The sequence below is a fragment of the Melospiza melodia genome, chromosome Z (assembly GCF_035770615.1).
Source record: "Melospiza melodia melodia isolate bMelMel2 chromosome Z, bMelMel2.pri, whole genome shotgun sequence".
Classification (NCBI taxonomy): Eukaryota; Metazoa; Chordata; class Aves; order Passeriformes; family Passerellidae; genus Melospiza; species Melospiza melodia.
In genome coordinates, this window is record NC_086226.1 from 80268780 (window position 1) to 80284834 (window position 16055).

A 16055-nucleotide genomic window follows, 5' to 3' on the forward strand; every position below is an offset into this window, starting at 1 on the left:
CTTGTCCACTGCAGACCTATTGTCCTGGTCATTGTGATTAATGTGATACAGAGGGGCATAATTCTGTCCTTTAAAAAATTTATCAAGACTCCTACTTTAAGAATTTTATAACATTTACCACAGAACAAGTGTACACGTTTTGAAGAAGGAGACTTTGTTCTCAAGCAAGAATTCCTTTCTTCCCTCTTCAAAAGGAAGACATCCCATTGATAGGGGCTGACACGGAATATAAGCTTAGCAAAAATGCTAAAGGGGGTAAAAAAAGGGTTATATGGATTAATATAAAGTACTGATAGCTTCTACATTGGTCAGTAAATTCTGCTAGACTAACTAATTTGGAGTGCGTCAAGAAATCAAGCTTTTTTGGAACTGTGCATGAATATCACTTAATCTTGTATTTCAGATATTATGTCAGCCAGACATTTTCTTTTTCTGTAGGGAAAAGCTTCCACCTCCTTTCTCCTTCTCCTCTTCCTCTTTTTCACTTTTTCCTCTTCCTCCTTCTCCTTCTTCTTGTCTTCTCCTCCTTCTTTCCTCACCTTGCCACAAAAAATAGTTTTTTTATAAAGTGTTGTATAATGCTTTCTAAAGCTGGGCAGAACTGCAGCTGCCCAGAATCTTCTGTTCTGGGAAGTAGCACAGTTTAGGAGGCTGGGTCTAGTTTTCATATCAGGATTGAAAGTGTTGATTGCCAGGTCTTCCAGCTGGCTGATGTGAAGACATGAATTTTAAAGGGAGGAAATTTCCTCAGGGTTCAGTGCTGATATTCCAGATCACTCATAGTCATAAACAGTGTTCTTACAAAGTTTATTAAAGTTCTGTCAGTCAGTATAATTATAATTTAGTCATTCTTCAATTAAGAAGAAAGTTCCTGTAAGGTGTATAGATGACAAGAGATCATAATAAATTCTGAATATTTTGAGACTGATTTTAATCTCCCACCTGTGCAATTTGGCAGTAATTCCATCACAACTGATAGAACTGAGAATTCATTCTATTTCTTTATCTCTAACCACTGTAGCTCTGTGAAGTTTCCACAAAATAAAGGTGATATAAAAGATCTCTGGTTTCATCTGCTTTGATACCATCACCTTGACTCTATCTGAATTGTGTAACTAAGGAATTCTAGTTTGGTAGGCATGGATGGAAAGGACCCAAGAACTCAACTGAGAATTCTGAGTCTTCCCTGTCGGCCCGTTTTTTTCTGGCTAGTACTTTATTACTAAAATGCTTGGGCATTAAGCTGATGACTCTTGTATTGAACCTGTTTGGATATACCATTAAGACTTTGTCCTGTGGAAAGTCATCTTCACTAAAAACTGGTGGTCTCTGTTAAAAATAATTACTTTAATGAGCAACTTTTCTTTTTGATTCCATTTTCCTTTTTCCCCCATTTCTTTTTTCTGTTTTCTTTCTTCTTTTTTTTTTCCTTTTTTCTTTCTTTTGCTCCCTCTTCTTTTTTCTCTTCCCTTTTTGCTCCTCTTTAATTCTCTTCCTCTGCCCACCCTTCCATCCCACCCTCCAATCTTCTACTCTTTATGGAGAGATTTTACTTTTTATCATAGGTAAACAGATAATTTTCATGTGCTGGTGTCTCCTGTTTCATGTATCTCTCTGTTGATGGCTATTATTAAGTTATCATATTTCTAAACTTCATAAATCCCAGCTCCCTTCAAAATAATGATGACCATGCTCTACCTTTCAAAAATGCTAGAAGGACTGTGAAAGAGGTAAAACAGTTCCTGTTGAGCATCAGCTTTTAATCTTCATTAAGCCATTATGTGTGATGAAGTAACATCACATAAAAAAAGGCAAATCCATCAGAAACCCTCTCTTTAGTCTCAGGGTACAGCTTGGATGAACAGTAGTCAACTTCCCCCTCAGGATATTGTCAGATGGAAGCATTTCACAGTGAAATGTTTGCAGCTGGAGATGACATAAAAATGATAGAAGTCCTGATCATGTCAAGTCTGAGCCAAGCGGGGACTTTCTGCGTGCTTTACTTCTTCCTTTGCTTTTACATCCTGAAATATTTCATTTCTGCGATGTGTTAAAGGCCCAGAGGCTGCAAGGAAACAACTTTGAAAGAGTGACTATTTGGGAGACTCTGGCTGGAAAGGCTTTTGTTTCAGCATGTGTGCAGTAAAAAAGAATTAACCCCTGAGAGAACAGTGGGGACAGGGGTGCAAAGCCATGGGCTGTGTTTCCTTCTGAGGAGAGAGGCAAGGTGTGAGCTCCAGCAGCTCCCCTGCATTCAGGGTTTTGGCCAGTGAGGTAACTCATGGTTTTTCACTCAGAGTGGTCTTCCTCCTGTGAGTTGAAGAAACAGCTCTTACAGTTCATCTGTCACATAAAATTTCTGAGCAGTTGCCAAAGGTTAATTACTTGGTGACCATAACAAATAGAGAAAATAAGTCAGAATGAAATTTTCCCAAAGGGAAACGTGCTCTATCATCAGCCTAAGATGTACCAAGATTGATGCAAACTTCTTTTCAGTTTGTACTCCCCAGTCCTGTTACAAATCAGCTAAGGCTCATGGATTTCAAGCTTTGCATTAGTGAATCATTAATTAACAACGAAATATATCTGTTTCTGATTTTGCTGTTACACTGATGTGATTTCTCCTTTCTCTCTCCTCGCTCCCTTCCCTTTTTCTAGTTAAAGCAGAAAAAAAAACCCTGGTCAAGGGATCTCTCTCTGGAACTTCAGTCCTGCCGTGCTTCTTTTCAACCACACCCACCATCTCCTCCAGCTACGCCGCCGAGTACCTCCGCATCAAATGGTCCAAGGTGGAACTGGACAAAAGCGGCAAGGACGCCAAGGAAACCACGGTCCTGGTGGCCCAAAATGGCAACATCAAGATAGGCCAGAGCTACAAGGACAGGGTGTCTGTGCCCAGCCACTCCGAGGAGAGCGGGGACGCCTCGCTGACCTTCTCCAAGCTGCGCGCCAGCGACGCCGGCGTCTATCGCTGCGACGTCATGTACGGAGTGGAGGACACGCAGGGCATCGTCTCTCTGGCTGTTGAGGGTAAGGATTTTGTCAGTTTCATTTCTAGACAGCAGTAATTCCAGTTAAGGCCACGAAACTTGGTGATTAACACAATATTAGAGAGGATTTACAGCAGTGTCTTTAGCGATTTGCCCTTTGTCGCCGTCATATTTTGTGAAAAATCCCTTCACCGGGATTTCTTCTCCTGGAAAGCTGAGAAGCCTCAGAGAAAAATGAAAACAATAATTATCTGATTGCTTCTCCCAGTTTGGCTGCTTTGGAATGTGGCTGGAGATTGTTTATCCAACATGTGAATTGTTTCATTGGTTCCATGTGAATTGTTTTGCCTTAATCACCCAATCACCATCAGCTGTGTCGGGACACTGGAAGCAGTCACGAGTTTTCATCATCATTCTTTGTAACCTTCTGTCTGTATCCTTTCTCTATTCTTTAGTATAGTATTAGTATAACGGAATGGAATGGAATGGAATGGAATGGCCTTCTAAGAACATGGAGTCAGATTGTCAATTCCTCCTTTGTCCTGGAAACCCTGAAAATACCACAGCCCTTAGATTAGGGTGAAAAGAAGCAACTTATGATGGAAAGGATGAAAGTTTAGGATGTAAAGAAGCCGCTGAAGCTGTGGTTGACCTGTCTTGATGTCCCCAAAAGTGGGAGCCACTCTTTCTGGGAAACAAATATCAAGCATGAAGGAAGTGCTCCTTTTTGCCCAGTAATAAATTTTGGATGGGCAGAAGGAAAACTCATCTGTGAGAAAAAACCTCATCTGCAAGAAAAGAAGTAGGGAGGTGTTTGCTAAATGTGGGGCAGGCAGTGGTAACAGTTTGCTTGCCATCTCTACTAGGAAATAGTCTCCAAAATTTTGAGAGGAAGAAGCCTATGTGTTGAGAGAGAGAAGAGATAGGAGTTTCAGGATGGTTGATGGTAGAAAAGACATCTAAGATTATCAAGTCCAAGCTTTAACCCAGCACTGCCATATTCAGTACTAATCCAGGTTCCCAGATGCCACATTCAAGCATTTTTGGAACTCTCCCAGGGATGATGACACCCCCACTTCTCTGCAAGTGTATTTCAATGTCTGACCACCCTTTCAGTGCAGTTCATCATTTCCTGATGCCCACCCTGAGCTGCCCTGGCCCAGCCTGAGGCCGTTCCCTCTGCTCCTGTCCCCGTTCCCCCCGGCTGTGCCCTCCTGGCAGGAGCTGTGCAGAGCCACGAGGGCCCCCTGAGCCTCCTTTGCTCCAGGCCGAGCCCCTTCCCGGCTCCCTCAGCCTCTCCCGGGGCTCCATTCCCTTCTCTGGCCACACTCCAACCCCTCAGGTTGTTGTTGTGGCTGGCCCAGAGCTCTCCTGGGATCTGATGTGCTCCCACAGAACAGGCTGGCACAGCCCAGGGGCCATGAGCCTCGTGGCCACCTGGGCACCCCAGGGCTGGTGTCACAGCACCCCAGGGCTTGTCCCAGCCCCTCTGTGGTGTGCTCCATGGGTTTGAGCAAAACCAAAGAGCGAGTGGCCAGTGCTGCGTGCGATGTGTGGGTGTTTCCCCCCGGGGAACCCGCGGGTGGAGCGCGGCACAGAGACTGCTCCAGAGCCCGTCGGGCTGGCACTGAGCCTGGCCTAACGGGCTGTGCTGGAAGGCAGGGCATTAACCCGGGCCCTGTGCCATGCACAGGCACGTTCTGGACCCAGGTTTCTGCCTGTGCTTACAACAGCACTGAGCCGTGTGGATGGATCTTGCTTTGGGCCCTGCCTTGCATGCCCGTTTGGAGCTCGGTGTTCTTTGGAAGTTCAGTGTTTACTCAGGTGAATGAATCCCAAAGCAAACATTAATATCTGCTGCTGGAAATCATGGCTTTGGCTAAGGGTTTTTTGGTGAGCTTAACACTGTATTGTTCTTCCAATCTGCCTAACCTAATGTGAACAGTCTGTTGGCGTTGATTCAATGAAAGGATTTGAAGGTGTGGCCTTAATTTGGAAATACAGTAAATCAGTGTAACCATTAATGTCTGCATAACTTCATAAACTGTTAGGTCCTAATGACAAAAGCAAAAGAAATCCTGGTTTGAACATTACTTCATAACGAGTGTACCTGGCATTCCTTACCCCTTTTCAAGTGTTCCCTTGACTACATATCTATATCCAGGAGCTGCAGATGTTTATGACAATAAAATATCAGATGATTTATGGTGATACTGCAGCTTTTGTAGTTGCTGCTCCTGCAAAAACACTGCAAAGTGTTGAACTGATTAGATTTATGATTTTACCTCAATGAAAACTTCACAGGCTCCATTTTCTTTCTGCAACTGTTCTTTTCCATGAGTGCTTTAATGTCAGAATTTCAGGAGAGGAAAAAAGCTAAATCTTGATCCAAGTGGAAAATTGGTTTGCTAGACCGTCATTTGTGCCATCCATTCTCAGTTTTCTTCATTATGTAAGCAAATGGCATTTATTAGACTCAGAAGAGCTTCGTGGGAATGTTGCTGCTCAAATCTTCTGCTCTATTCTTTATGATTTCCTATGATTTCAGCTTTTATTATTAAGCCAAAAAAAAAAAATTTTGTCCCGAACACAAATTATTTCTGCTGTTTCTCTTTGGACCTGCACCCCAAAGTGGCACCTTTTGAGGAGATTGTTCTCCCCCTTTGTTCATCCTGTCCTGACTGGGGTGCAGTCCTTGTTAACTGAGCTAATTCCAGAGCTGAGGAATACCCTGGTTCAGCACTGTGCTTTGGTCAGCTCTCCTGGGTGGAGCTGGGGCTGCTGAAGCTCTGGTAAAATTATCACCAGTTTTTTTATTCTGCTCATTTTATGCTCAAATTAAGTAGGCCAAAACTTTTTGGAAGAGTTCTACTGAAGCAGGTGTAATTTCACTTTTGCCATTATGATGAATTTGTGGTTTGGGGTTTTTTTTCTGGTTCTTTGGGTATTTTTAAACCAATTTAAGAGTTTTTTCTTGGTATTTTCGGGGTCTCTTTTTGTTTTATAGACAATCTCTAATTTTAAGCTTTCAAACAGAAAGCATAATGCAGCATCAATGAAGCCAGGAAGATAAGATTAGACAGCTGGCCAGCTTGTTTTTCAAATTAACCTTTATAGTGTAATAGATAGGCTGGGAAAGATAACTTGGATAAAATTACTGTAATTGCCATTTCTCTCCTTTAGGTGTGCTGGGGATACAAAACTGCTATTGAACACACTGTGCATCAAATTAATGTATTTTACCATTGATGGAATGTATTGTGAACAAAAAGTGGGATTTCTGAGGAAGGATAATTTTCTCGGTAGCATACAGATTTTCCTGGGTTAAGCTGAATAGTGAATATTAGTCATTGGAAGTAGAACTTCTAATGCCTAATTATTTCTTTTGGCTGGGTCTCAAGCCCAAGACTGTACAAAAGCTGTAACTGTGAACCTATTTTTAATTGTTTTTTCTGTTTAGCTATCACAACAGACAAATTTGATAACTTGTGTGCAAATATCCAGTTAATTTGCTGTTTTAGATGCCAAATGAACTTCTGAAGTCAGACTCATATGTTATTGGCAACAAACTGTTCAGACAAAAGATCTGCCTGTCCCAGAGTCCTATTCCAATGAAAGCAGCTGATATCAAAGGGCAAACTTAAACACTTACCCTGTTGCTGTCAGAGACCTCTCAGCGATGGAATTACCCACACAGAGACTTGGGGTATTCTATCCTGAACAGATTTGGCTTTGGTTTTTCCCATTTGTTTTTTGAATGTCTGTAGATTTTCATTATCCATGGGTGAGCTCCTGGTTAAGCCACCATTTAACCACAGCTGCTTATTTTAGTTATCCTTCACGAGGAAGACACATTTCATCACACTTTGTCTCTGCAGTGCATATTTCTGCTAGATCATTTTTGACAGGTGAGAGTTTTCTAAACAATGACAGGATCTTGGAAATTGATGTAATTCTGTGGCTTTCCTTTGCCTTGATTATAGGAATTAACGATGAAAGCTACTGGGGTATCAATAGCTGCTTATATTTGGAAATAGATGATCTTTAAGGTCCCTTCCATCCCAAACCATTTCATGATTCTGTCTCGGAGACATCATCAAGACACTGTGAGTTCACATGTCATCTTTTGTCTGCTGAGCGCTGCTTGGCTGCGTGTGCATCAAACAGAGATCAAATATTTTGATCTGAGTATCTGTTTAGATGTCTCATCTTGGAGCAGACGACCCGAATGGGCCCATTTAATTCTAAGGGTGTGAGCAGTTGTGTTCTGCTGTGCACAGCCCTGGGGCTCTGGGAAGGTCACAGCAAGGTGCAGGAGAAGGATGACACCTTGGGTTACCTGATCCGCTTTTCCTTTGGCGCTGCACATCTCCCCGTTACGTGCTGAGCCTTGTGCCCAAGCTCAGCAGAGAGCACCCATCCTCAGGGGCCAGGTGCTCTCTACACTTCACCCCTGAGATCAGTTTGGCGTTTTGCACTTGGTGAGGCTGTAAGAGGGAGGAGGGAAACACCTAATTTTAGCCCAGGCAGGAAGTTTGGGGCAGCCAGGTGCTTGCCTTACTCCTTATTAAGGCCTGCAGGGCTGTGCTTGGGGCAGGCAGCTCTGCAGGATCAGTGGAGGGGCACTTTCCTCACACTGGACACCCCCTTTCCTGTCATTAATCACGGAGAATGCTTTCCTGACACCCTGGTTGCTGCTATAATTACACTGACCTCCCAGACAGGGATATTTTGTGTTCAAAGTGGATCTGACAGCATGGCAGTGTTAGATGCTTCAGCTTCTCACAAGGAGAGGAACGAAGAATCTTAGAATATTTTGAGTTGGAAGGGACCCACTAGGAAGGGACCCAAGTCCAGTCCTGGATATGTAGAGCAAGTCATTCATGCTCATTTTCACCTCCACGTGTTCTCTTCTCTGCCTTCTGTGCATGTTCCTCCAAAATTTTCCCTTTGTCTCAGGAGCAACTCTTTGTAAGATTCTGTAATTTCATCTCTCTGTGGTGTGTTGTGCTTTTCTTCTAACCTTTCTTGCTGTTTCTAAGCCCAAAATTCAAACTGCCTCACACTGGGAGTCCTTGGCCTCTCAGCTTTTGGATATTCCTGGGTGAGGTAAGCTCTCTGCATTAAATATCCCTGGTCACCAGTTAGGGAGATTTATAGAAGACTCCTTTAGACTCAGCTTGTAGCCTTTAGGCAAAGCTACCTTGGGTGAGTTGAATTCCAGGAAGGATTTTATGAAAAGGATTGCTGTACCTTTCTGTGTCACATTTATTCCTTCTCTCTACTTGTAATGAAGTCCGCTTTTATAAAATACATTTGAGCTACCTTGTAAAAATCTGACCTAGAAATGAAGTGGCACAGTAATTTTCATTCTGGAACATTTCTGAATATTTGGTGAAACACTTGTTTTGTGCTAGGATATTGGGCAATTAAGAAGAACATGTATCACCCAACGTATTCAATATTAAGAAGTCAGAACAAACCACTCATTTGAGCTGATTTTTGTTCTCCTCCTTGGAGATAATTGGATTTAAAGGGATCAAAGTAGAAAACAGGATCCTTCTAGTTTACTTACTCTTTTGTTATAGCTCCTCAGTGAATATTTTTCTGCCAAAAGTGAGAGCTCTTTATTCTTTTCTAACTGATATTTTGGGAATTCACTCTTTTCATGGGCCTCATTTTCTCAGTTTCTGTTTTATTCTGCTGCAAATCTGAAAGACTTCTTTTCCTTTCTTTGGGTGTATTTTCTTTTTAATGCCTGTAAAGACAATCCGAGGCTTAAGATACTGATCTTTTTAATGGAAAGAAACAAGACTTAGGGAGGCAGCAGTAGATGGTAATTCACATTTTCATTTTTATGCAAACTTGTCTTTCCTGCAAGCATTATAATGATAATAAATGAAAGTTGTTTCCGAAGTGGGAACGCTGCCACTCAAGAGATTGTGTGCTGACAACCTAATTGATCTATTCTCTCTGCAGCAGAAATCCCCTTCTTTATCTCTTAAGCAGGCATTTGAAGAGGTGCTTTTACCTAATCTTTTGGACTCACCTGTCTTGAAACCTTACCACCTCTTGATGTTGAACTTCCGTGTAAATCATCACGGGCTGCTGCATTTTTCACCTCGTTCCTTACTCTCCTGCCTAATGGATCCCGAGGAATCTTCCTGGCAAGGGAAGAGCACAGTTGGTATGGACCACCAAAGGATGGCAGAGGGAAATTTATTTTCTGGGTGGTAAAGACCCAGGCTCTACATGCAATGCGTGCCAGGAAGAGGGAAGGAAATGTCCTGGCCAAGCTGCTGTTTTTCCCTTGGAGAGTTTGGGAGTTTGGTGGACAGGCTGGGGTGGTTCTGGATGCAGGAGCTGCGGCGGGAGAGAAATGAAGGACAAAAGCCACAGGCGAAGCTCAGCATTGATCCCGCCTCTCATTACCTGGAGCTGTGCAGAGGAGTCCCTGAGCCCCCTCACCTGTGTGCGGTGAGGATGGGCACGAACATCCTGCCCAGGGCAGCACCTGTGAGCTGGTGCCTGTCCCTGCAGAGCCCCAGCAGGGCAGGGGAAGGCGCTTCCCCTCCCACCCTGAGCTCCCCGAGGCCTTTGGCAAGGCGAGCCTCTTCTTCTCAGGTTGCCAAAGCTCAAGACAGGCATCAGAGGATGGGTGCAGAGCCTAGAGAGAGAGACAAACGGATTATTCATGCACAGAACTGAAAATGCTGCCCTATTCCTTCCTCTCATGCAGCGCTCAGCCCTGTTACCCATATTTTTGGGGTGTATTTGTAATGTAAATTGCTCTCTGCATCAAGCCCAGGGAGGATCTGAACTGTGATCTGAACTGTGTGGTAGCTCTGGCACTGGGCTTGGGGTTATTTCAGGGGTCTGCACCACTCAGTGCCCAAGGTCTGGAGACAAAAATTAACAGGATAACAAGCGCTGCCATCACAATCTTTTCCCTTTAGGTATTTGCTGTGTGAATTTGCTGTATTTGCAGCCGCTGAGGCTCAGAAGCTTCCACATCCAACACTGCGTGAGGCAGCAGCGTGAGCTCGCTAGTGAAAGTGAACTATAATTTATTAGCCATACCAGGAGCTAATAAACCAGCTTCCCCTGCAGTTCCACAGGGTTTTGATGCATGATATACAATAAAGCAGCAGCCCAAAGGGGTGTAACCACGCAACCAGGCTCTTACCCACGGAAACCCTTGCTCCTTAAAAATGAAATGCCTCACATTTTTATTTTCTGCTCTAAGACATGACATCAACGACGAAAAGACGTTCACCCTTGCTCTGACAGAAGTGAATTTTGGATGCTACAAATTGCTTTCCTATGAGTTCTCCTTCTTGCTGCTACTCCTTCCTGTAATTACACCGACTTTGTTTGCCAGATGTTCAGTGACAACATTACACCGCTGTAGTCTGTTTTCCAGTTGCTTTATTTGTTCCAAGGACAACTCCTTTCTTGCCTTTTCTTTCGGGGAGGAAATAGACAAAGGCGGGGGGGGGGGGGGAGAGAAAAAAAATCCTTTACAAATGTTTTAAAGTGCAAAGACCGGGACAATGGGTTTTTCCCCCTCTCTCTGTCTAACTGAAACAATGAAAGTCCTGCACTTTAATCTTCTTAGCCCCAGGGGTCTTCTAATTATTGCAGCTGTTGCACAGGCTTATGCATGGCGAGTCCTCCTTCCCATTCACCTCGGAGGCTCTTTCATGTCCATTAGCTCCTCGCTGGAAACGGAGGAGCCTCCAGCTCTGAGAATAGGTGAAGTTTACCTTGTGGATCAGGGCGAGGAGAACAAAGCATTCCCCGAGTTCCTTTCCAGGGTTTACAAATGACCAAAGGCTCTTCTTTGCCTCGGCGAAATCCACTTTAAATTGGCTGGGATTTTTAACTCTTTAGTCCTGCCTCCTTCAGGTGTCACGCTGAGGGTAGGAAGGGCAGTTGGTGCTTCCAACGTGGGGAAAAAAAATAAAAATGGAAGGAATGAGAGGTGAAACAGCTGGTTGTGGAAAATACACTCGTATGTTTAAGCAGCGGGAAGCTTAACAAAAATACAGCTTTACGGAAATATGTTGCTATCCGCTCTAAGGTAACAAACCTTTTGGTGGCTGCACTGAGAAGCAGAAACTCTTGTGCCCAGTTTGAAGTCATAGACTATCCCTTTAACAATTTTTGAAAAAAAATTTATAGAAAAGAGACAATTAATCCAAATTCACACAAAATACATTTTAATTTGGATTAAAACAACAAACTGAATTAACAAACTGCTTCATGTAATTGGATATTTCTGACTCAGAATCAAACATGCTTTAGTACATAAACACCAATGTTATAAAAAAGAAAGTTTTGAAATGCTTGTATATGTTCAAAAATAACAAATAGAGTAGCCAGATGCACAGCTTGTGACTATTATTATGGGTTCACAGTGAAACAGGATAAATATTTTATCTGCTTCTGTTGGGAGCTCTGTAAAAGTTGTCCATTTTTAAATTCTAGATCCATAACAGCCAGCGGGCTGCCTGAAATCCTATTTTTATTTACTACTGTGCTACTAATATAGCAATCCTCATTTATACCAGCAGGTGTTCTGCTCACAGTTTCAACCACTGCTACTAAATTCTGAATATATTAAATATTCTTATGCATACCACATGCTAAAAAAATATTAATAATCAGATAATATTTTGGTGATTTTAAGTTTTAAATGCTGATGTTGGCTAACTGTGCGTTCCGGGGTGTGGGGCTGTGGGGAGCAGGGTGTCCCCATCCCCACTGAAGCATTCCTTTGGCTCCCAGCACAGGATGAAGATGCCCTTTGGAAGCTGTCCCTGTTCTCTGCTTGCTCATGAAACCTGCCCAGAAATTGTTTGGAACGGCGCAGTGGGGCCCGAGCCAAATAATGCAGTGAAATAACCTAACAATTTAACACCCTTAATGGCTGAATTTCAGGCACCTGGAAAGTTTAATGTAATGATACAAACGCAGACATAGTTTTCCGGGGTGTATTCTTCACTTGTCACTGTTGCCAAACAACATTTGGATCCATCTGAAGCTGAAATTGCACTGTTGCTTGGAAGGAGCTGTTTGTGATGGGTTTTGTCCCTTGTGAAAGGCATTTTATAGGGATGCTGGTGGTCTGCAAGCTTCCAGTTAGTGGCTGCAGCTGGTGTGTGACTCCCTGTTAAATGGTGAAATATGGGGATTCCCAGCCTTTCCTCTTTTATTTCCCGTTTCTCTGCAAGTGGCTTTGATAAAAACTGATGTCTGATGGCTGAGTAGTTTTCAGACAATATCTTCTGCATTCATTTCTTAGTGAATCATGACAAGAAGAAAAATGTGAACTCTCTGCTTCTTGGCCATATGCAGATTTTTGATGGCTGGCAAGACTTTACTGAATTTGTCTGCCTGAGAAAAAGATTTCTAAATAAGTTGGAAATTCTTGCATCAACAATTTGCTAAGTGACCTGTATTTCTATTTGCTTGTGAACTAGATTTTCTTTATCTTTCAACAATGCTCTAACAGCAAAGACTTGTTGTAAAATTAATTATTGCTACAATATTACTATTTTCCCAAACTATATTACATTACGCTGTTTCCTCATCATGAAGTACTCCAGTAAAACCATCAGAGAAAAGGAACATTCAATGGTTTAGGGGCTTGTTTTGTTTTGTTTTGTTTCCATTCTCTGGTTGTTTTATGGTTTTGGAGCACTTTTGAGGATTTTAGAGTGCAATTAGGTATTGCAAGGGACAGGCCTTTGATGCTAAAGTGTAAAAGACAGTGGCAATAGGGGGAAATGATTTTGTAAGGTGGGATGGCTGCTTTCTGCCACTTCAGTGCCCTTTATGGTTTGTTCCAGCTGTTGTCAGATTCAGTGGGAATTGTCTGTGTGTAGAAAACAGAATGTGGCTTCTAGACAGATCCTGCTTTAAACAAAACCATCGTCACACCAGGCCTCCCTCTCCAAAGGTCTGACGTGCTCCAGAAGCTGCTGAAGTTGTGAGGTCCTTTTCAGAACCAGAAAAACCCCAAATAAAATCATGCTTTGTTTTGCTTGTACCATCTGTGGTGTGTGCAGCAAAATATGGCTATGGAAAAATGACCAAAATCCATATAGTGATGAATGATGTATTTGTGGTGATCTTGGATGAGTAGAAACAGACACCAGGCCCATCACTGATTAGCAAATCTGCTTTAAAAAAAGCACATTTTTGGGGGTATTTTGTCATTACTGGTAGCAGCCACTAGAGGGGGAATGGAATTTATACCGTGATATCTCACATTTTTGTACTATTTTTCATTTTGCCCACCTGTTTTCAGCATTGTGACAACACCTAGGTGAGGTAAACAGAGTGGTGAGGGCTGCAGAAACAACCATGACAACATCACAAGTGGTGATGGTTGCATAAAATGTGCCACTGATAGAGGTTTTTGGGTTACAGAGTGGTGATGGCTGCAGAAACAACCCCAAATGTGCCATTGATAGGGAGTTTTGGTTACAGAGTAATGGCTGTGGAAACAATCCAAAATGTGCCACTAACAGGGTTTTTTTGGGTTTCAGAGTGGTAATAGCTGTGGAAACAATCCAAAATGTGCCACTAACAGGGGGTTTTTGGGTTGCAGAGCAGTGATGGCTGCAGATACAAGCCAAAATGTGCTACTAACAGGGGGTTTTTGCTTTACAGAGTGGTGATGGTTGTGGAAACAACCCAAAACGTGCCTCTGATGTGTTTCTGTTTGCCTTCCAGGTGTTGTGTTTCACTACCGGGCTGCCACGAGCAGGTACACCCTGAATTTCACCCAGGCCCACCAGACCTGCCGGGACAATGGTGCTGTCATGGCCAGCCCAGAGCAGCTGAAAGCAGCCTATGAGGATGGCTTTGAGCAGTGTGATGCTGGATGGGTGTCTGACCAGACTGTCAGGTGAGGCTTTCAAAATGCCCCTCCGCGTTTTTACCCAAAATTTGTGTGCCTGGCCTGTGCAGACCTAAACGGTTGTTTTGCCACAATCGGTGCCTCGGAGTGGCTGCCTGGAACAGAGGCTGGATAAGATTAAGGAAATAAAGTGGATACTTATTAAAGGCCTTCAAAAGGTGCATCTTGGGCAGTCAGAGGCTTCCCAGAGGCTACACCCAAAATGGACAATGGACACAAGTTTATCGCACAGTTATAAGTTTGGTCCATTTGCATATGAGGGGTCAATCCTCCAATTACAGCTTCAGGTAATGAATTAAGTTACTCCCAGTTTTCTCACCCCCCCCAACCCACTTTATACTTTTGTTTATACTTTTTATACTGTTTGTACTTTCAGGGCCTGAGGCTGTCCTTGAGTTTCAGGCCCAGAGGGATTGTGTTGTCTGACCAAAATGTGAAGACAGTAATTCACACTCTATATGGAGCTCAGAGCTAAGCCCTAAAGCAGTACAGGATTTGAAAAATATAAAAGCTGAAATCCTAAGGGGTCATAACGATAAATTTTCTGCATTTCCAGGTATCCAATTAGACACCCAAGAGTTGGCTGCTTTGGAGATAAGATGGGAAAGAAAGGAGTCAGGACCTATGGGCGCCGCTTCCCTAACGAGACTTATGATGTTTATTGCTACGTGGAGCACATGGAAGGTGAGATGGGTCTGCAAAGCCTGGAAGTGCTCTGCAAGGCTTAAAAAGTGACTGGGGAGCCTAATGTGGGAGAGCAGAGAGGGAGAAAATTCCATTTAAAATAGGTTTTGGCTGCTCTGGATCTGAAGGGAGCTGCCAAATGGAGGGAACCTACAGTTTGTGGTCCTGCAGGTCCTAATTAAAGGCCAGTGTGGAGTCTACAGAGAGGCAGTCAGGGTTCAAGCTGCCTATAGTTAGTGCAGTAAATGTCACAAAAGTTGCTGTTGAAGTGTCTTGTTTTTTGAATGTTATGTAAAAATATTTTCAAAGAAATGCATTTAATGTTTGAGAAACTATGTATGCTATATATAAGTGTATACAAAGATAGATGTAGTACATGTGCTAACTGTATTGCAGTTCATAAAGTATGTGATTAAGTCCTTTTATGTGTCCATGGCATAAAATTAGACAGATATTGAATTGCCATCTATGTTTAATAGTATCTTTCTAATAATGGGTCATCTCAGGCTCAGAAATAAAAAGACATGAAAAAACTTTGTAGTTTCTGAGCATAGTTTAGTAAAATTATTACAGACTTACTTCACAACCAGGACTAAATTATATTTTCCACTTACTACAGTGGCCTGAGTGTGTCACAATGCTGTCTGTTTGGCAGGTTTTTATTCCATGCCAGTTCCACAGCTCCTATCTAAAAACCCTGATAATTCCTCACTAAACATCCTCAGGGATGGTCCTTGGCTGTTACACTTTTAATTTAGTGCTCTTAAAGTCTGCAGAACAATAAATTAGCCTTGGCTCTGAGCAAGCCTGCCTTTGTAGGTGTACATATATTTTTAAAAAGCAATTGCAAAATGCAAGTGCTCAATGTTTGTTTGTAATCTGTTTTAGATAATATATAGATTAGGTCATGCAAATTTTTCTCCTGCTGGTGACTTGGAGAGATTTTAGTTACTGAAATCAGTAAGTGTTTTTAGTAGCTGAAGATCTGTCCTAGACCACTTGGATATTTATGCAATACAAGCAACACAGGTATTGCAAACCCTCCAGAAAACATATATACTTGAGAATTTGTATTTTCAACTAGAAAATTAAGTGACAGAGTTTGGTTAGTGCTTTTCATTGTCTTAATTTTAGTTATGCCCCGTTTACATCTGCCAGTAAGCAGTACCTGTGAACATCTACAATTCATGACATTTGATCCTCCATCAGTCCTTGATGGGATTGGATTCTGAATCTCCTCTAAATCAATCTGAATCTCCTCTAAACTGCTTTTAAATTCAGTTTGTGTCTTTCCTAGCCTACAAAAAAGAAGGTTTAGCCAAAAACCTAACCTGTATAATTCCTGGGTGAAGAACAATCTCTTGCTCTTTTCCCTCTTCAAGAACAGAGAAGTGTAACTAATGCAGAGCAGATTGTCCTGGGTGCATGTGAGCCATCAGTTTCTCAGGGTC

General features: G+C 42.6%; 1 protein-coding gene across 3 annotated transcripts in view; it reads left to right on the forward strand.

Annotated features, from left to right (window-relative positions):
- Window positions 1–16055, forward strand: part of VCAN (versican) — a 98235-nt gene that overhangs the window by 10478 nt on the left and 71702 nt on the right. For all 3 annotated transcript variants that reach the window (XM_063179777.1, XM_063179778.1, XM_063179779.1), the window contains exons 3-5: window positions 2659–3030; window positions 13734–13908; window positions 14477–14604. In XM_063179777.1, coding sequence (XP_063035847.1) covers window positions 2659–3030; window positions 13734–13908; window positions 14477–14604 — 675 coding nt within the window. The remainder of the gene's footprint in view (window positions 1–2658; window positions 3031–13733; window positions 13909–14476; window positions 14605–16055) is intronic.